The following is a 20,979-nucleotide window of genomic DNA, read 5'->3' as shown; positions in this document are numbered from 1 at the left end:
CAGCTTCCCTGGTTTGGCTCATCGTGCTGCCTCTGTGGAGCTGCGCACAAGCAACGTCGGTGACTGACGGATTGCTGTAATGGTTCTAGGGGTTGCTCGTGCGTAAGTTGCCGCCACTCCTGGCTAGGTTACCTGGTTGAACCCTTTCTGTCTGGACAGCCCTTCACTTCGTGGCTGTCTCAGTCGCTGGCAGAATCCGTCAGTGGGCGTTTCTTGAACTTCTTCCAGCAAAGAAGTTCTTTGACGCCAAGTCTCCTCCTACTCTCCCTGCGCGGAAGTCTTCTGCGCAGGGAGGGTGTGGGCAGCGGAGGACCTGTGCTCTCCCCGCTGGTCTCCGGTGAAGAGTCCTGGAGCCTCCTCTCCGATTCCCCCATCTGCCCCCCTTCTCCACTGGTGTTATGCTGTTTTCCTTCCCCAGCAGATGGGCTGCCTCTCTCCCTACTGGGACCCTCTCCGGCATCCCTCTGGAGCCTTCCTTCCGCCTCTAGCTCCGATGGCAGTTCCCTGACAATAATTAACCAGGAAGTAGAGTGGAAAATAAAAAGGATGAAACAGAATTTTTAAAATATGCTAATAAGCCAGGTAAATTACTGGCATGGCAATTTAGGAAAAAACAGGGCATAAATTTAATAAACAAATTAAATATAGAGGGGAAGGTAACTGACAGTCTGAAAGATATAAAACAACTTGTAAGATATTACACGGATCTATACCAAGCCGGTCCTGAAAAGAAAGAGGAAATTGAAGAATATTTAGAACAAAATTACCGCAAATTACAAAATAAAAATTGGTTTTACTAAATGCAACAATAATGAGATCTGAGGTGCTAAATGCAATTAAGCAAGCTAAGACAGGTAAAACGCCAGGGCCCGACAGTTTGTCAGCAAAATATTATTAAAAATTGCAAAATTTACTGGTACAACCATTGAAAGACGTAATGATTGAGATTTTAAATGTAAGTAAAATACCAGAGAATGGGAAAGAGGCCTTTATCACACGGATCCCAAAGCAAGATGCAGATCTACTTTTAGTAAAAAATTGTAGGCCAATTTCTTTATTTAATAATCATTGCAAATTATTTGCTAATATATTGGCCAATCGATTGAAAAGAGTTTTGGTAGAAATATTTAATCACAATCATACTGGTTTCCTACTAGGACACTAGATGAAGGATAATATAAGAATTATAATTGATATCATAGAATACCTGGAGGTCATGAATGAGAAGCAAGCGGTTTAAATGTTTATAAATGAAGAAAAGGCCTTTGATAATAGTTCATGGGGCTTCATGAAGAAGATGATAGAAATGATGAATTTTGGGGAGGCTTTTGTGTCAGGTTTGGTGTCTCTCCCACACACGACAGATAATTATTTCAGATTTATTGGTCAATTACAAATGCCCTGGTTGGAGCTCAGATAAAACATTCCTTGCTTGATGATCCAGTTGCTGAAACTGGGCTCCTCCTCTTCCATCCCCGACAGGAAAGTCCCCACCTTCTCTTTCTCCCAAGCCCTCGTTTTTCTGCTAGCCTAGTTAATCTACAAGTCCCAGGCAATTCTACTCCCCCTATCTCTTCCTCTATGTCTGTTGTGTCATTATCAGAGCTTGCAAGCTGCATTCCTGCAAGCTGTGCCTCCCTGTCTTGCTCTCTGTGTACAGGGGTCAAATACTGCTGCTAACTGCTTCTCCCCCCTCCCTTAGAAATTCTCTCTCTTCTTCTGCTGTGTTTGCCTCTTCTCCGCTTGTCAGTAATGGAACGTTTCTGACATTTTGGTAGAGGCATTGAGGCAATTTATTCAGGTAGGCCATGCTGATTGTGAATACAGTGGTACCTCGGGTTAAGTACTTAATTCGTTCCAGAGGTCCGTTCTTAACGTGAAACTGTTCTTAACCTGAAGCACCACTTTAGCTAATGGGGCCTCCTGCTGCTGCCGCGCCGCCGGAGCATGATTTCTGTTCTTATCCTGAAGCAAAGCTGTTAACCTGAAGCACTATTTCTGGGTTAGCGGAGTCTGTAACCTGAAGTGTATGTAACCTGAAGCGTATGTAACCTGAGGTACCACTGTAATGGGATTACGGGAAAATGTAAAATAACGAAGGGGAAAAGGCAGGGTTGCCCCCTATCACCATTATTATTTATTTTGGTATTAGAAACCCTGTTTTGCCAAGAATGTTATTGCCAAGAATGTCAATCCTGGTGATAGACGGTACTGAATGTTTTAAAGAATGGCAAAAAGATATTTCTAGATTATATTTCTAGATTCATCTGGCAGGGGAAGAATGAAAGGATAAAATATAAACTATTATCAGATGCTAAAGAGAGTGGGGATTTCACCTTGCCAGATTTGAAATTATATTATGAGGCATCCTGCATTTGCTGGATCCAGGAATGGATAATATTGAAAACTGGAGATATTTTAGATCTAGAAGGACATGATAATAGATTTGGATGGCATGCATATTTACGGTATGAAAAAGCAAAAGTACACAAGTACACAAAGGATTTCAGAATCATAAAGAAGAAAATCCATTTTTAGGGTATGGGAGAAGTATAAAGACTTATTAGAACAAAAAACAAAAAACACCATTGTGACTCTCCCTGTTAGAAGCAATATCTTTGAAAAAATTGAACATCAGTGCTAATTGGCCGACATATAGAGAGATGTTAATCAAAGTAGAAAATCAGCTAAAATTAAAAGACTTTAAAGAGATAAGGGAACTGGTAACAGACCCGTTACAGTATCATCAATTAAATGATATTTTTAAGACAGATAAAAAGAAAGTTTTTAGTTATGAGTTATCAAGATTACAAAAAGATGTTTTAGAAAATAATATAAAATTATTGTTGAAAATGTATAATTTGCTCCTTGAATGGCATACAAAAGACAAACAGGTTAAATCTGTAATGATACACTGGGCAAAGGATTTGGGGCATAACATTCAGATTGCAGATTGGGAAAGGTTATGGAAAACAGCTATGTCCATGTAATGTAGTTAATTTGGGTTGAGTGGATGAAATGGTATTGGTGTTCTTGGGGTACTACTTCTGATAAGTAAGGCCCTCCCCTTAAAACCACATATGAGAGTCCTTGCTTGTCATCATTGTAAAGGGGGAAAGCATCCTTTAGACTCCATCCACCTCACCATTTCACTATGCAAACTTTTGAAATAAATGTACAGAGCCAGAGGCAATTATGCTGCTTAAGGTCACAGTCTTGTATCCTAAGACACCTACTTACAAACAAGCCATGTCTGTTCATCAAGGTCATCTTAAGAGGACTGTCTTTTGGTGTCCCCACCTACTGAGGTCAGGCAGGCAATGACTGAGGATTAGGCTCTCTGAGTAGGAGCACACTGGCTTTAGAGTAGGGTTTCCCAAACTTGGGTCTCCAGCTGTTGTTGGACTCCAACTCACATCATCCCTAGCTAGCAGGACCAGTGGTCAGGGATGATGGAAACTAGTCCAAAAACAGCTGGAGTGTCAAGTTTGGGAAACCATGCTTTAAAATACCCTTTCCATGACTGTGCCTATTCTCATGAGTTTTAAGAACCAGGTGAAAAAGTTTTAGTTTGTCCAGGTCTTTTCAATAGGATGCCATATTTTATTTGATGGATGCTTTTTGTAGTTGATTGTTCTTAGCCAAGTAAAAAGCAATACAATAAACAGGAGTTCTGCTAAATCAGACCAAAGGCCAGCTAGTCCAGCAATGTGATCTCACAGTGGCAAACTGGATGCCTCTGGGAAGCCCAAAGCAGGACATGAGCACAACAGCCCTCTACCATTCAGAGCCCTCTACTGGTATTCAGAGGCATACTGCCTATGCTACTGGAAGTAGTACATAGTTCTCATGCCATTGACAGTAGCCACTGGCAACCTTAGCCTCCATAAATTTTCTAATCCCCCTTTAAAGCCATCCAACTTGGTGACTTACCATTACATTGATTCAAAAGGCGTTTTACAGTTTTATGACCTTTATGCCTTTTTAATGCTGTACTGTTTAATTGTAAGCTGTCTTGATAAGAAATTTCATTTAAAAGCAAGATTAAAAAAGATTTCCATAAAAGAAAGTCATTTTGGGGTCAATGGGAAGGCTACACATTTTACAATGTGTAAGGTCAGATCACTTCCTGGTGCAACTGGACATCTCAGAGACTCTTCCCCTCTGCAGGGAGGTGGAACTTATTCGCATGTTCCACCCCCGCCACTTAATGCTTCCAGAGGGTGGTAGGGGATGTTTTATCCCACGTTGATGGCCTTTCAGCTGATTTCCTGGTGACTTGCTGGAATGCAGAGTTAACCAGGGCTATTGACTGTCTGGTTCCGAAGCGCCCTCTCCGATTGCATGGAGCCCGGACAGCCCTGTTGTTTCCCCCAGAGCTGAGGGCGATAAAACAATCATTCAGACGGCTAGAGTACCGGTGGCGGAAAACTCATTCTGAATCAGACCGGACACAGGTTAGAGCTCAACACCGAGCCTACCAAGTGGTTATGGTGACAGCGAATACGACCTTCTTCACCTCCTCTTTCAGGTGGTTCACAATCTATCAGAACCACCTTTATCATTGGGCCAGGTAGGGAACCCAGGATCTCCTGCAATGCTTTTGCAAAGTTTTTTGCAGATAAAGTCGCTCAGATTCGGAAGGAGGCAGACTCCACCGTGGAAGCAGGGCCGAGGTGGGAGAGTGCTGGAGTCCTGTCTAGTCATATTATATGGGAACAATTCCAATCTGTTACCTCCAAGGATGTGGACAGGCTGCTTGGACGAGTGAAACCAACCACCTCTCTTCTTGATCCTTGCCCATCCTGGCTCATAAAAGCAAGCCGGGAAGGGCTGGGCAATGGACTCTGCGGGGTGGTGAATGCTTCCCTCTGTGAGGGAGCCTTCCCAGACTCGCTGAAAGAGGTGGCCATTAAACCACTTCTTAAAAAAACATCTTTAGGCCCGGCCAGTATGGCTAACTATCGCCCAGTCTCAAATCTTCCATTCTTGGGCAAGGTGATTGAGCAGGTGGTTGCTAAACAACTCCAAGCATGCCTGGAGGATGCAGACCATTTGGATCCCTTCCAGTCGGAATTCAGGCCTCATCATGGGACTGAAGCTGCCTGGGTCACTCTGGTTGAGGATCTCCTGTGGGCTAGGGACAAAGTTGAAAGCTGTTTCAACTTTGATACCATCGACCATAACATCCTTCTGGACCATCTAGAGGGGCTGGGAGCTGGGAGCAGTGGTTCTGCTCCTTTCTCCTGGGCCGTGTCCAGAAAGTGGTGTTGCGGGATGAGTGATCAGACCCCTGGGCTCTCACTTGTGGGGTGCCTCAGGGTTCCATCCTCTCCCACATGCTTTTTAATATCTATATGAAGCTGCGGGGAGAGATCATCAGGGGGTTTGGGCTGGGTGTTCATCAGTACACAGATGATACCCAGCTCTACCTCTCTTTCAAATCAGAACCAGTGATGGCGGTGAAGGTTCTGTGTGAGTGCCTGGAGGCGGTTGGAAGATGGATAGCGGCTAACAGATTGAGGATGAATCCTGAAAAGAAAGAAGTACTGTTTTGGAAGGGCAGGGGGCGGGTGGGTGTGGGGGACTCCCTGGTCCTGAATGGGGTGACTGTGCCCCTGAAAGACCAGGTACAAAGCCTGGGAGTCATTTTGGACTCACAGCTGTCCATGGAGGTGCAGGTCAATTCTGTGTCCAGGGCAATTGTCTACCAGCTCCATCTGGTATGCAGGCTGAGACCCTACCTGTCCACAGACTGTCTCGCCAGAGAGGTGCCTGCTCTAATTATCTCCCGCTTGGACTACTGCAATGCGCTCTACATGGGGCTACCTTTGAAGGTGACTTGGAAACTGTAATTAATCCAGAATGCTGCAGCTAGACTGGTGACTGGGTGTGGCCGCCGGGACCATATAACACCGTTCCTGAGAGACCTGCATTGGATCCCAGTACATTTCCGAGCACAATTCAAAGTGCTGATGCTGACCTTTAAAGCCCTAAACGGCCTCAGCCCAGTATACCTGAAGGAGTGTCTCCACCCCCATTGTTCAGCTTGGACACTGAGATCCAGTGCCAAGGGCCTTCTGGCGGTTCCCTCACTGTGAGAAGTGAGGTTACAGGGAACCAGGCAGAGGGCCTTCTTGGTAGTGGCACCTGCCCTGTGGAATGCCCTCCCATCAGATGTCAAGGAAATAAGCAACTATCCTACTTTCAAAAGACATCTGAAGGCAGCCTTGTTTAGGGAAATTTTTATGTTTAATGCTGTAATGTGTTTATAATATTTGATTGGGAGCTGCCTAGAGTGGGTGGGGAAACCCAGCCAGATGGGCAGGGTATAAATAAATTTTATTATTATTATTATTATTATTATTATTATTATTATTATTATTATTATTATCACAACACCAAGAACAAATAAAAATATGTTCAGAGTCTAAGACCTGGCTCAGAGTAAGCTCTAATTTAAACATTTACAACAAAAAACGATTTCCATCCTCTTCCCTATCTTCCAAAAGACTGCTTGGCAACAGGAAGAAAATGGAAGTACAAGGAGATATTATAATAATTATGAAAAATAAAAAATAGTATTCAAAAGCAGCTTCTCCCAGTTTAAATGGGTGCTGGATGGCCATAACCTTGAACAGATCAAATACTTCAGTTATCTAGGGCTCACATTCCATCTTACAGGATCTTGGAAGCACCACTGGCAAACCTCCCTTCAAAAGGCGGAGATTACAAAGCTAGCCATACTCAGATTCTTTTTCACAAAGGGCGGCAAATATGTTCTAGCGGCCTTAAGGGTTTTCAACGCAAAACCCGCTTTCAACTCCTGTACGCAGCAAATGTCTGGCATAATGGGGACGTGCCTAAGCTAGACGGCTTTCAGGTAAAATTTCTACAATCTCTACTGCAGGTACTCAACTGTGTCCCCAACTCCATACTTATGTTAGAAGCTGGTGAATGCCCAATTTTAACTAAAGCATGGTGGGCTGCCCTAAAACATTGGCTCAGGATTGCAGTGTTTGATCTAGGGAAGGGTTTGTATCAACACCTGACCAATGAGGAGTTTGTCAGCAATTGACAGAAAACCATGGCTAGAAAAGCCACCTCTATTAGTCTGTCACCCCCCCCAACTCTATTACCTGGGTTATGAAGGCACCCTAAAGACGTTAAAGCAAAGATTATGGGATAATGCACACAGTGACTTGCGATCTCGATCACACACAGTCTGTAGTCCGCTGGCAGTAGGAGTACACTATGGGCATGTCTTTAAGTTAACACCTTACATTCAAAACCTGACAGTACCAAATTACCGAAGGTTATTCACCAAAGCCAGACTAAACGTTTTTCCTTCTGCAGTGTTGGATGGCAGTTTGAGAGGAGTTCCCTACCAGGACAGACTTTGCTCGTGTGCCCAAGACATCAGTTCTATAAAACATATTTTGCTGCACCGTGCGAAATACAAGCAATCCAGGGCTGAATTGATATTACCCTTGCTAGTACCTTTCCCGGGAAAATCAGAGGCTCACTATGTCAGGTTCCTATTGGAAGACCGGACATACGCTAGAACATTAGCAGTGGCAAAGTTTTTATCGGTGGTTGCAAGAACCAATGATCCCTAACTTTAAGTCTGAACAAAATGCTTGTTTAACCTGGAGGTAGGCTGTCTGAATTGTGTATTGCTTTGTAATGATTTGTTGGGTCTCTGGACTGTAATAAAGATTGATTGATTGACAACAATAAGCTACAGCTAACAAGTCACCCAGCATGCAACTCCTAGCCATAAAAACCTGAACCACTAAGCATTCAATGTAAATAGATACTTAACCAAAAGCTAGGGAAATAAAAATCTAATTAAATGTAGAAAACAGCTCACATTTCTTATAATGTGACAAGTACAAGTGTCTTGATGTCCCAATCTCAGGAAGAGAGGTTTTTGTAACCCATGCCCCTGGCATATAAAATGGCTCAGGATGACTCAAGCAGTATAAATTGAAAACTGGAGCCAAAATAATTGCCACTGAATTGCTTCTGGGTGATTCAGGGCATTGCCCAGGCACCCAGAAAATATACGACAGTAATCTGAAGGGAAAAAAGAACCAGAGACCGTTTCTTTCATCTGGATCTGATTGATTTTTATCCTGAATAGCTTATGTCTGAAGTCATCATTGCAAATAAATTTGTCGCCATCTTCCACATCTTTGCCTCTGGGGCTTTTTGTTAGCACTCTGGCCTTGCCGCAGGCTAATGACTGGAGGGTTCGTCGAAGGTCTCCATCCTCTAAAACAGAAAGAGATGGTTTAGTTTTTTAGCCACTAGCACACAGAAGCCACAAGGAACATCCAATACGGACCTATTCCAGTAGCTTGTTTTATCTCCTCTAAACTGAATTCTTCACCTTCGTTAAACATAAGCAGCACTAAAGTCTGGAACAATGAGACCTGTAGCTCTTTTTTGCCCTGTCAAGAACAAAAAAAGTGATAAAAAACACTTCTGCATTTACTTATAAAATGTAAATAATTTGTTTAACAATAGTTCTAGATCCATGCACAGGGAGGTCCTACACTTTGCAGTTATTTAACATTCATTCCATATAAAAGGAAATAATATCCATATGATAGCTGTGTTATCTTTATAGCAGAGTGCTTATACCTTAGGAAGACACTATGTGTAATCATGTTTGCCTTTTTAAACTACAGTTAAGAACTATATCTGAAACACTTCAACCACAGTTTAGCATTGGCCATGAATTTAACCACGGTTAAATCTACATTGAGCAAACCCTTGTTAGGACAGTTTCCCTGATTCTCTAGCCAATCTGTTTGCAAGGTGATAAACAGATCTTTCTGGTGTTTCCTTATTTCCAAGACCAATTCAAAGTGCTGTTTTTAAAGCCTTATACAACTTGGATGTAAATACAAGTCCATGGTCACCCAGCAAAAGGGAATATTTTTTGCAAATATATTTATGTAAGCCAATACAAATGGGCCCCTATTTACACCTGAAATTGGATAATTTTGATGGAACATGGAAAGTATTGTTCTTGGGGTGGATGGTTCATGAAAGGATGAAAGTTTCGTGAAAGGATGGATGTTTCATGCAAATGATAGCACAGGATGTTGGTGGCAGAACTGATGGAGAAACAAAATCAAATGAAATGAAATAAAGTAAGAACAATTCACAAAAGCTGAACAAAACCTAGAGACCAATATTTTAAAATGGGAATGACCACTTAAAAATCCCTGCTACATTCCACATCTACTAAATCGCTTCAACAAGTGATTAACAGTATACCAGAAAGCAAACAGTACCTCTTTAAATTCTGCTTTGAGTACGCAGTGTCCTAATGCTGATTGCCACTGTAGTTTCCTGCCACTGTGCTTTCCTAGATAAAATGTCTTGAATATCTCCTGCAGTTTTATCATCTAAAGAGAAGAGAGATATGAGCTTCAAGTACAGGGTTGCCATATTTCAAAAAAGGTTTGCTGAATTTTGTTCGGCAAAATTTCCCCATGTGCCATTTTTACACCTGAAAACCAGGACATGTCAGGAAGTTTCCTGACGTATGGCAAGTAAAAATAATCAACTAGTACAGTCTTATCTATGCTGAGCCATTAAAGGCTTTATAGGTCAAAATCAGCACTTTGAATTGGGTCCGGAAGCTATTTGGAAGCCAGTGCAGTCAGGCCAGGATTGGTGTGAGATGATCAAACCGTCTTGTCCCAGTGAGAAACCTGACTTTATTTTAAAAAGTCACCTTTATCCCAAATTGTTCTTTTAACCATTTTTTTAAAAGTACAATAAGTTTTAATCTTTTCGTATAGTGTTGCAACTACAAAGGGAGAGGCCCACAAAATACTTACTTAAACTATTTAACTTAAGTAATTCTCCCCAAATATCAAACCCAAAGGCTGATGCCAGAGGTTTCTTGACAATTTGCCTAAGTTTTCCAATTATTAGATAAAGAAGTTTTAATTTTAATCAGTAGTATATAGCAGTGGTTTTCAACCAGCGTGCCATGGCACCCTGGGGTGCCTTAAATGATGGTCAAGGGTGCGTGCAACGGGGAACACTGGCCTCTCTCCCTCTTTCTTCCCCTGTCTCCTCTGATGACCTCTCGTGTCTTTGCCTCCGAAATGCTTGCACAGTTGTTTGTTGCAGTAGCCCTGGCTACAAGCAACTGGTGCCTCTGGGGCTGACCAGGGGATGTTGGTTGCCAGAAGCTGAGGCAACCTTGGAATAAACAAGCAAGTGGGTGAGGGAGCCCAGCCAGCCAGTCCACCAGCCCCTGCTGTTGGGAATGGACAGACAAGTGTGAGGCCAGGCAGGTAGGCAGGCACTGTGCTAGCCTTTCTTTTACTTGTTGTGTGCAAGGCCTACCAGGGAGCAGAGTGCCCAGTGCTGAAGGGGAGCCTTTCCACCATGCAGGCCCAGCAGCACCCACTGCTGCCACCCAAGGTAAGGTGCTGTCCTCAAGTTCATTTTTGGCCAGTCTCTGTTGGGCTACTAAGGCTGGGAGCATCCTCTTCCCAAGCCCCTGTGGCAGTGTGAGGAAGCACCTCTCTTTGGGGGGGGCGGCTCAAAGACCAGTGGCAGAAGCAGTGGCTGCCCAGACGACTCCCAAGGAGAAGGGAGAGGAGAGGAGGCTGAGTGAACACTCCACAAGGGAGGGTGTTGGGAAAAGGGTGAGAGGTTGTTCGCTCTGCAGGCAAGGGGCGACATAACTGGGCTCCTGAGCCCCACAGGGGTGCCGCAGGAAGTATGCAGTGTTAGGGAATCATTCTGGCAGAAACAAGTAGACAGTTTCTAAAATGTTCCAGGTTTCCTTTATATATGGGAGTGGCACTCTGAGCTTAATTAGCATCAGCTGGAAGTGCCAATATGAAGAAAACCACACCGCTTCGTTTTTGCAGATGCCTGATGGCAGATGTCTGACAGAAGAGTAAAGGTAAAGGTAAAGGTAAAGGTAAAGGTAAAGGTAAAGGTAAAGGTAAAGGTAAAGGTAAAGGTAAAGGTAAAGGTAAAGGTAAAGGTAAAGGGACCCCTGACTGTTAGGTCCCATCGCAGATGACTCTGGGGTTGCAGCGCTCATCTTGCTTTATTGGCCGAGGGAGCCGGCGTACAGCTTTCGGGTCATGTGGCCAGCATGACTAAGCCGCTTCTGGCGAACCAGAGCAGCGCACAGAAACGCCGTTTACCTTCCTGCCGGAGCGGTACCTATTTATCTACTTGCACTTTGACATTCTTTCGAACTGCTAGGTTGGCAGGAGCAGGGACCGAGCAACAGGAGCTCACCCCATCGTGGGGATTCGAACCACCAACCTTCTGATCGGCAAGCCCTAGGCTCAGTGCTTTAGACCACAGCACCTGCCTGTAAAATCTGCTGAAGGACTGTTCCTGTAATTTACGACGTGTGGGAGATAAGAGAGCATTTGTTTGAAAGTGTGCTGTTAATTGCAGTTTATTTTAACAGTCGAAAATATATTTGCTACCGTAATGTTTCCACAGAGTTTGTGAGTCATCTTTAAAACAACTTCTGTTATTGTCCACTGCTTCTGGGAAGATTAAGATTGCTCTGCTAAACAGTTTAAAGAGGTTTTACCTAAAAGTGTGTGGATGGTAACTTCTAATGGTTAAGGGAGCCATGGACTCAAAAAGGTTGAAAACCTCTGGTCATCAGTATCAAACAAGAGTAATAAAAAGTTATTCCATTTTGGATGTGTTGTCCAGCTATCTTACCTCTGATGGCAGGTGGACCTCCATAGGCACGTAGGTTGGCCAATAGCCCATAGTCAAGATATTCACTGTGAGTTCAATGTTACCAGGTACATTCTGATTTTGCATATACTACAGCAGAATCAAAGTGACAGAATAACCATATGAAACTACAAACAAGTTAAAGGCACTGTTAACTGCACACCTCACATTAAATCAGTATTTGGATTCTGTCCTCCCTCCAAGGAGCTTAGGGTAGCATAAATCAAATCCCCACCTTTAATCCTTACAACCACCCTTAGATTAGCTGAGAGATGGAAACTGGGCCAAGGTCACCCTGTGAGTTTCTGAGTTTGGGGAAATTCAAACCTAGGTTTCTCCAGCCAGATTTCCTTATCTAGTGCTCCACCATTCCACCCAATAACAAAGAGCTATAAGAGCATTACCAATTTGGCATACAGAAAGCAAAGCACATTGATGGAACTAACATAAGGGGTAGCTAGCCCTGTTGTGAGGAAGAAGGAAAATGGAATATTTGCAATGTCCTTTTCAGATGTAACTGCACATGCTTAATTTATTTTGCCAAAATACCCAAAACTTAATCCAATTAAAGGATAACCCAGAAGCCAAAATACACCCAGAAAGAAATATTGATGCCAGGTTTTATACCCATACCTGCTTAAACTGTATCATGATGTCTTTAGAAAGCTCCATGTCTTTAAACATTCCTTCAAGTTTGCTTGTGAAAGCAGCTCCACATTCTATAAAATGATAGTTGTATTGAAATTGCAGTTAGATATTTTGTCATTGTCAACAAAAGATTTAAAGTGCATCAATAACCAGATAGCAGAGAGGTATTTCCTGTTTCAGATAAAGGTAAAGATTACAACAGTATTGCAATTCTGCTCAGGAGTGGCTGGCTTGGTGGGCAGCTGTTGCAAATTGGTTCTGTTGGTGTGCCCTTGCTGCCCTGTCCTGGTAAAGCAGCAGTGATGCTGCTGCTGGAAGGCAAACTCTGTGGTAGCCAGTGGCATAGCAAGGTCAGATGGTACCCGGTGTGAAAAATTTCTTGTCACCGCCCCCCCCCCCCATTGACATTATTAAAAGAAGGAAAAATAAGATACAGTCGCAAGTCTTATTTTCTGGTTTATTTACTTTTTTTTTTAATTGATTTTAATTTGTTTTGCTACATCAAACATTAAAACAAACAAAAGAAACATACATAACACATACACACAAAAAAGAATTACATAAAAAAGAGAAATAATAATAACGAAAACAAAAGAAAAAACATCTCCTAACATAAGATACCAACAAATTAACTTACATTTACTAAATAACACACAACACTGATTGACTTCCCTTCATCTCGGTTTCAGAATATATTATATGATTTTTTATCTGCAGTTTCTTTTCCTCAAAAAACTCTTTACATCACAAGTGTTACGTCACACCTACTCTGATTTTTAGATTTTTTTACCTCTGTTTCCATGTATGTCATAAATTTGTTCCATTCTTTGTTAAACTTTATATCTTTTTGATTTCTTATTTTCTGTGTCATTTTTGCCAATTCTAAATAATCAAATAGTTTGGATTGCCACTCGTTTATAGTTGGGATTTTTGATGTTTTCCAATTCTGCGCTATTAGAGTTCTGGCAGCCACTGTCGCGTACTGAAAGAGTGTTTGATCTTCCTTTTTGATTTCCTCTCCAATTATCCCCAGGAAAAAGGCTTCGGTTTTTTTTATAAAGGTATATTTGAAGATTTTTTTTAGTTCATTGTAAATAGATTCCCAGAATTTTTTGATAGGCTCACACAACCACCACATATGATAAAAATCGCCCTCCTTGATCTTACACTTCCAACATAATTTATCACCGGTTTTATATATTTTTTCCAATTTTACGGGCGTTAGGTACCACCTGTACATCATTTTATACATATTTTCCCTGAGTGTTGTGCATGCCGAGAATCTCATACCCTTGTTCCATAATGCCTTCCATTTGTCAAACTCTATGTTATGTCCGAAGTCCATTGCCCATCTCACCATTGCCTCCTTTACTTCTTCATCCTTGGTGTCACATTCAAGTAACAGGCTATACATTTTTTATAGGAGTTTTGTTTTATTTTCTAGTATTTCGATCTGGAATCTAGATTTTTTCTCACTTATCCCATTCTTTTTGTCTTCAGTCCATATAGAATTAATTTGGTGAAATTGGATCCATCCTGTCAATTTGTTCTTTATTTCTTCATAAGGCCTAATCCTCCAACCGGTCTCTGTTTTTACTAGCAAGTCTTCATAGGTCCATCTTTCTCCTTCGATGTTTGTTTTTTTTATTGTCAGGATATCAATTGGCGATAGCCACCAAGGGGTCTTCTGTTCCAATAATTTTTTGTTTCTTTCCCACACTAAAAATGTGGTTAGAAAAACCTTTATGAACCTTTCCCTTGTTACCCTAACCCTTGTTACGCCATAGGTAAGCGTGCCAATCAAATCTTATATTAAATCCTTCTAGGTCTAACAGGTCTTTATTTTTAATAACAATCCAATCTTTAACCCAACAAAGACACGAGGCTTCGTAATACAACTTTAAATTTGGAACTGTACTGTGAATCCTCCCCTATCTCTTTGATCTGTAAGTAATTTGAATCTAATTCTGGGCCTTTTCCCTTGCCAGATAAATTTAGAGAGCATTTTCTGCCAATCTTTGAATACTGAGGTTCCCCTGATTATCGGTATATTTTGGAATAGGAATAACAGTTTCGGTAATAAACTCATTTTAATCGCCGCCATTCTGCCCGACCAAGAGAGTTTTATTCTATTCCAAGTATCTAAGTCCTTCCTTATTTCTTTCCATGTGGTTATGTAATTATCTTCCATCAAATTTATATTCTTCATCGTTAACCAGATTCCAAGGTATTTTATTTTTTTAGTTACTTTAATACCAGTTTGAGATTCAAGATGGTTTTTTACCTCCTCTTTCACATTTTTAGTCATCATTTTAGTTTTTGTTCTATTTAATTTAAAACCAGATAATTTTCCAAATTCTTCTAACAAATCTAACACCTTACTAACACTCTCTTTTGGATCCTCCAAAGACAACATAAGATCGTCAGCATATGCTTTCAATTTGTATACTTTCACTCCAATTTTTATTCCGCGTATCTCTGAGGTTTTCCTTATCTTATTTGTAATTGTCTCTAACATCATGATAAACAAAAGAGGTGACAGGGGGCACCCCTGCCTTGTACCCTTCGAAATTTCAAAGGGTTCTGTTAAGTTATTATTAATAATTAATTTAGCACTTTGTTGTGAGTAAATTGCTTTTATTCCTTCAAGGAATGTGCCCTCTATCCCTGTCTTTTCCAAACATTTTATAAGAAAATGCCAGGATACATTGTCAAAAGCCTTTTCGGCGTCAATGAACATTAAAGCTGCGGGGATTTCATTTTTGCATTCTAAGTATTCAATAATGTTTATTGTATGTCTTATGTTGTCTTTTATTTGCCTATTAGGTAAAAAACCAGCCTGATCGGTATGGATGAGGTTAACTAAACACTTTTTAAGTTGGGTCGCCATTACGTCTGTGAAGATCTTATAATCATTATTCAATAATGAAATCGGTCTGTAGTTCTTAATAATCAGTCTATCCGAGTCAGGTTTCGGTATCAACGTAATGTATGCTTCTTTCCAGGACGCTGTGTTCTTCCTCCTTCTAGAATCTCATTCATAGCACCGGTGTTATAAGTTCTTCTAGGACTTTATAGTACTTGGCCGATAAACCATCTGGGCCTGGGGCTTTCCCCAGTTTCATCCTCTTTATCGCCTCTTGAATTTCCTCTGCTTTTATGGGTTTAATTTAATAAACTTCTTTCCTCTTCTGATATGCTGTTAATTCTGTTTTCTTCTAGATATTTTTCTATTTCTATGGCATCTTCTTCTTCTCTTTTCTATAGGTTTTCATAGAATTTGAGGAAGCTCTTTTTTATTTCATTAGGGTCCTCCAAGATTTGTTCTTCTACTTTTATTTTATTAATAACATTTTGTTTTTTCCTTTTTCTCAGTTGCCACGCCAGAAACTTTCCAGTTTTGTTTGCCGATTCGAAAAATTTTTCTTTCATTAACTTAATTCCCCATTGGACGAGTTAAGGGAGGGCTAGGCATTCTAATATCCACAAAGTTGAGAGCATCTTTCGTCGAGCTGGAGCCTCTGAGCAGTGTGGCCATGGCATTATTAATGAAATGCAGATATTGCACACTTCTATTGATTAATATATATGCCCCTCCCCAAAGAGGCAAGCAGCTTATCAAAAATATCTGGCATAGGCTAGAATCATATGTCGATGAGCTAATGAATCAAACTCCTGCAGCGGCAGTGCTGCTGGCTGGGGATTTAAATGCCAGAATTGGCCAATCAGACGAAGCTTTATATGCTCATTTCCATGACGTACCTCCCATTTCTGAAGAAGCCCATTCTATTCCCCCAAGGCTCTCAAAAGACAAGGGCTGCAACTACGCAGGCCTATGCCTTCTACGTTTTTCCAACAATCTGGATCTGACTGTATTAAATGGTCGTGTCGACAGAGAACCCAGTGGGGAATTTACATTTATATCCAACATGGGAGCCTCCACTATCGATTACGTCCTGGTGTCATCTAACCTTTTGAGCAGAGCACGGGAATGTAAAGTGGTGGAGAGGGTTGACAGCGACCATCTACCGCTCTGTTTAATACTGGATGTAAGAAAAGATTTACTTTGCTCTGATAAACTTGTAGCCCCATGTTTCGAAAACATGGAGCTAAGATACTCACGTATCAAATGGTCCAGCAAATTGAGTGATGAAATATCGGAAAGACTTCACTCAGATACTTTTCTTGCTAGAAAGGAGAACCTCGTTAATTCCCCAACTCCTGAGGCTAGATTAGACATGTTCCGGGAACTGATTTCGTCCCTACAACCTTATCTGACCAACAAAAAAACGCCACGGCAATCTCTACACTCTAATAAATCCAAACCTTGGTTCGACCAAGAATGCATGGCTATGAAACGTCTCCTGCTGGATAAGTACAGGTACTATAGAGCAGCGAACTTACCTTCGCTTCCATTAGACTGGTTTGAGTTAAAACGCAGTTATAAAGCTTTGATTAACAAGAAAAAGCTCCAGGCACAAAGGGAGGAATGGCAGTGCCTAGTGGAGGCCTCCCGAAGGAAAGATTCTGCCACGTTTTGGAAAACAATTGCAAAAAGTTGGAGAGACTCCCCAATTGAAATCGAATACTCTATACCCGCTGGAGCATGGGAGGCCTACTTGCTCTCATTATATTCATCAAATCAACTGGTCCCAGCTCTGCTTCCTGCTTCAAGTGAATTTGGCAAGGAATGGCCCCCTGTGACCACAGAAGAAATCTCTTAAATCAGGGAAAGCCCCAGGTGCTGATAATATCCCACCAGAAATTCTTAAGGCAAATGTTGAATGGTGGGCCCCTGTGCTAGCCGCCTTGTTCACTAGTATAAATCAAGCGGCTATTATCCCCAAGGACTGGGGTTTAGCCATCATCATTCCAATATTCAAGAAAGGAAACAGAACTGAGCCAGCTAACTATAGACCAATCACTCTATTAAGTATTATTAGTAAACTGTACGCTGCTCATTTATGTGATAAATTAGTGGAGTGGATGGAAAGAGAGCATATTCTATCAGAAGCTCAAGCTGGCTTTAGAGCAAAGCGTTCAACTATAGACCAGGCCCTTATCCTTCAACACCTGGCAGATAAATACTCTAGAAAAGGGGGGTCTTTATATGCAGCTTTTGTCGATTTTAAATCGGCTTTTGATCTAATACCAAGGGATAGACTCTGGGAAAAGCTTGGCGCTACAAACATAGATAAACGCTTATTACGCCTTATTCGTGGTCTATACGAAAACACCAGGGTGAGGGTAAGATGCGATCGGTCAGGCCATCTAACTAAAGAAATTCAAACGCACTATGGGGTTAAACAAGGATGTGTCCTCGCGCCAACGCTATTTAATTTCTACATCAACTCTCTAGCAGTTAATATGGCGAAAGAAAATGCCCACCCTCCCAAACTGGCAGGTTTGCCCCTCCCGGTGCTTCTGTATGCAGACGACGCAGTCCTACTCTCATTTTCCTGCGTTGGCTTGAGGAAGCTTTTGAGATCACTTGCTGACTATTGTCAAGAGGAACAACTATCAATAAATTACAGCAAATCTAAAATTATGGTGTTTTCAAAAAAAAGAAGGAAACACAAATGGAGAATAAACGGTCAACCTATTGACCAGGTAGCAACTTTCAAATACTTGGGAATAACTTTTCAGGAAAGGGTCTCGTGGCACCAACAGATGAAAAACGCCATTGCCAACGCAGGAAGGGCTAGTAAAGCCCTTACAAGATTTTTTCACGGGAAAGGGGGTAAATACGTTCCGGCAGCCTCCCAGGTTTTTGCTGCAAAAATACTCCCACAACTCACTTATGGATCCCAGGTTTGCAGTTTTAAAAATGTTGCGCCTATGGAGGCATTTCAAACAAAATTCTATCGGTGTCTATTGGGGATCCCCCCCTGTGTATCTAATATAGCTGTCCGCTTAGAAGTTGGACAACCACCCGTTAACGCGCGGTTGTGGATTCTAAAGATACACTATTGGTTAAAACTTATTTTTTCCCCGGCCGGTTTGGCTCCTTTAACACTCTTAGACACCTTTCATTCTACCTGGAAAGCTTCCCTGTTTGAAAAGATAAGAAGCTTGGGATTCTCCCCGCAGATCTTGATAGCGGCAGGATATGAGAGAGCCAAAAGTCAAGTGCTTCAACGCATTAGGGACATAAGAGTTGCAATGTCATATGGGCAAAATGGATAAACATGCCACAATTAGAGACTTTGGGAGAGGGTTTTCACCCGCAAATTATCTGGCTGATTTACAAATACCTAAGTACAGACACTCCTTTACCCTGGCCAGATTCAACGTTCTGCCCTCTGCCCTGCTGTTAGGCAGATATGAGGGCAAACCATATGAGTCACGTGTTTGCCCATGTGGCTCATCGGAAGTGGAAACAAGTCTGCATGTATTGCTGCACTGTAGTTACTACAAGGATCTACGCCTGACCTTTATTGCCCCAGTTCTACAAAAGCTTAAAAATGAACCAGAACTCCAACGTATGAGAGCCTTGGTAGAAGATAAGGTTCCTGAAATTACGATCAATGTTGCCAAATTCTGTGTAGCCGCTATTAGGCGTAGGAAACAAGAGCTTTCCAATGTTAATATGCAGGCGAAGGCAAATACTTAATTTTATTTATGCTGTCTAATTTTAAATTGCTGTTATGGCCTAATCTGTATTGAAATTGTCCTTTGTTTTTTCCGGTGTTATGCTTCGCTGACTAGCTGTACGAGTTAATCTGGTCTGTGACCGTTTAATAAAATTTGATTTGATTAATTCCCCATTCTACCTCTTGATTTATTAATGTTGAATATTGTGCTTGTAATATCTTGTACAGTTGCTTGTTCCCTTCATCACTCGGTTTTTCTATCAAGTTCTTTTCACATTCTCTCAATTGGGTAATTAAATCTTCTTCTTTTTGTTCTCTCTCCTTTCTTCTTTGACTATTTTGTTGTATCAGAAAACCTCTTAGGTAGTATCTCACATTTCGGCACTCTTATTGTTAATTCTCTTGATACCCATATCTGGTCCAACCTGCTCCAACTCTGGTGCGGCTCTGAGAAGTGAGTGAATTGTTTTGTCATGGGGTTTTTGTATCTCCATATATCTATTAAGTCTAAATTTTCCTCGAGGTCATTAAACGATCTCGGAAGTTTCCCTTGATTTAAATTCTTCCTCTTTGAGCTTCTGTCTAGTTCTGGTTTCAGCACTCCATTTAAATCTCCAAGTAGGACCAATTTATTATTCTCTAGATTTAATAAGACTTGTTCCAATTTTTTGAAAAACTCCATCTTATTTGTATTTGTATTTGGCGCATAGACCGTCACCACGTTGAGTTTTTCTCCCTGATAGTTGATTTGCACTCCTAAGATTCTTCCTTCCTCGTCCTTACATATTAATTTAGGTTCTAATTTCTCTTTCACATAAATTACTACCCCTCTTTTTTTCTTAGGATCTGAATTAATGAATTCTATTCCCAACTTTTTATTTATTAAAATATGTTTGTGTTTTTTGGCAACATGTGTTTCTTGGCAACAGATCACATCAATATTTTTTTTCTTTATGATTTTCTCAAATTTATTTTCTGGTTTATTTACTTAACACTGTGAGCATAAGCACTTAAAAACTTTTTTTCGCAATGGGAATTTCTTATGAATGAAATTTTTTACTTAATTTTGCAGATTTGGCTTAACGTATGATGATCACAATGAATCAAGGAACTAAAAAATGTAACAAAAGAGGCTTCCGGTCGGCGCCAGCGATTAATGGCGGACTTTTCCCAGAGCTCCGGGAGAAGCCTGCTCCACGGGTTCGGGTCCTGTCGCTACGACGAAGCGGGGACCCTTTAAAATTGCAGGCGCGGAAGCCTGTAAGCAAGGAGGCTCGGCAGGCACCTTTGCGGCCCCACCGAACTGCGAAAGAGCCTTTTTAAAGGCTCCGGAACGGTGTCGGGGAGAATGTGGTGCTGAGAGCTGTTACCCAGTCCGTGGAGTGAAGCCGCGTCGCCATTATCGGAGAGCGCTGATTTCTTCTGGTGAATTGGAACTGAAAGCATCTACTCGTGAGTAGGAACAAAGATTTAAATTTGGACTCTAAATTGATAAAAGATTTATCCCCACGGGAAAGGCATAAAAAGGAAGTCTGCCTCCCCGCGTTTGTATATAGAAGAAAGCAAAAAAACTTTTAAACTGAAACCTTTGAAGACTGTTTTTGGAATAATAACCCTTTTGTTTAAAGCAAGACTGAACCCCCCCACTTTGCTGGCAGGGGCGGTGGGGGAGAACTGCTAATGAATTAAATATCCTGCATGAAAGGAAAGGATTGAATTTTACCCACTGTCTTTGACGTCCTGGAGACGGGCTGCCCTATAAGTAAGGAGATAGAATTTTGAACTGCTAAAGAGAGAAACTGAGAACAACTTTGAAAGATACAGTTTTGAAAGATTTTGAAGGATACAGTTTTGAAAGATATCTATTTAGAACTGTTATACATTTGTAACCACTTGGAAAAAGAGCTGAGACCTGGAGATCGGGACTTGGAGATAGGGGGGGATGGGACTTTGAAACCCTATATTTGTTGCAAAGCTCTGAAAC

At 41.5% G+C, this 20,979-nt stretch overlaps 1 protein-coding gene across 2 annotated transcripts in view; it reads right to left on the bottom strand.

The window, feature by feature from the left end:
- Positions 1-6,458: 6,458 nt before the first annotated feature.
- The window catches only part of LOC309361138 (cullin-4B-like), a 210,889-nt gene continuing 196,368 nt past the window's right edge, over positions 6,459-20,979 (bottom strand). For both annotated transcript variants that reach the window (XM_081896094.1, XM_081896095.1), the window contains 5 exons: positions 12,388-12,473; positions 11,737-11,844; positions 9,309-9,422; positions 8,351-8,456; positions 6,459-8,277 (listed from right to left, as the gene is read on the bottom strand). In XM_081896094.1, coding sequence (XP_081752220.1) covers positions 7,976-8,277; positions 8,351-8,456; positions 9,309-9,422; positions 11,737-11,844; positions 12,388-12,473 — 716 coding nt within the window. In that variant the 3' untranslated portion in view covers positions 6,459-7,975. The remainder of the gene's footprint in view (positions 8,278-8,350; positions 8,457-9,308; positions 9,423-11,736; positions 11,845-12,387; positions 12,474-20,979) is intronic.

This window comes from Podarcis melisellensis, assembly GCF_964234715.1.
Source record: "Podarcis melisellensis genome assembly, chromosome: W".
Lineage (NCBI taxonomy): Eukaryota > Metazoa > Chordata > Lepidosauria > Squamata > Lacertidae > Podarcis > Podarcis melisellensis.
This window is presented reverse-complemented; position numbering and strand designations above follow the sequence as displayed.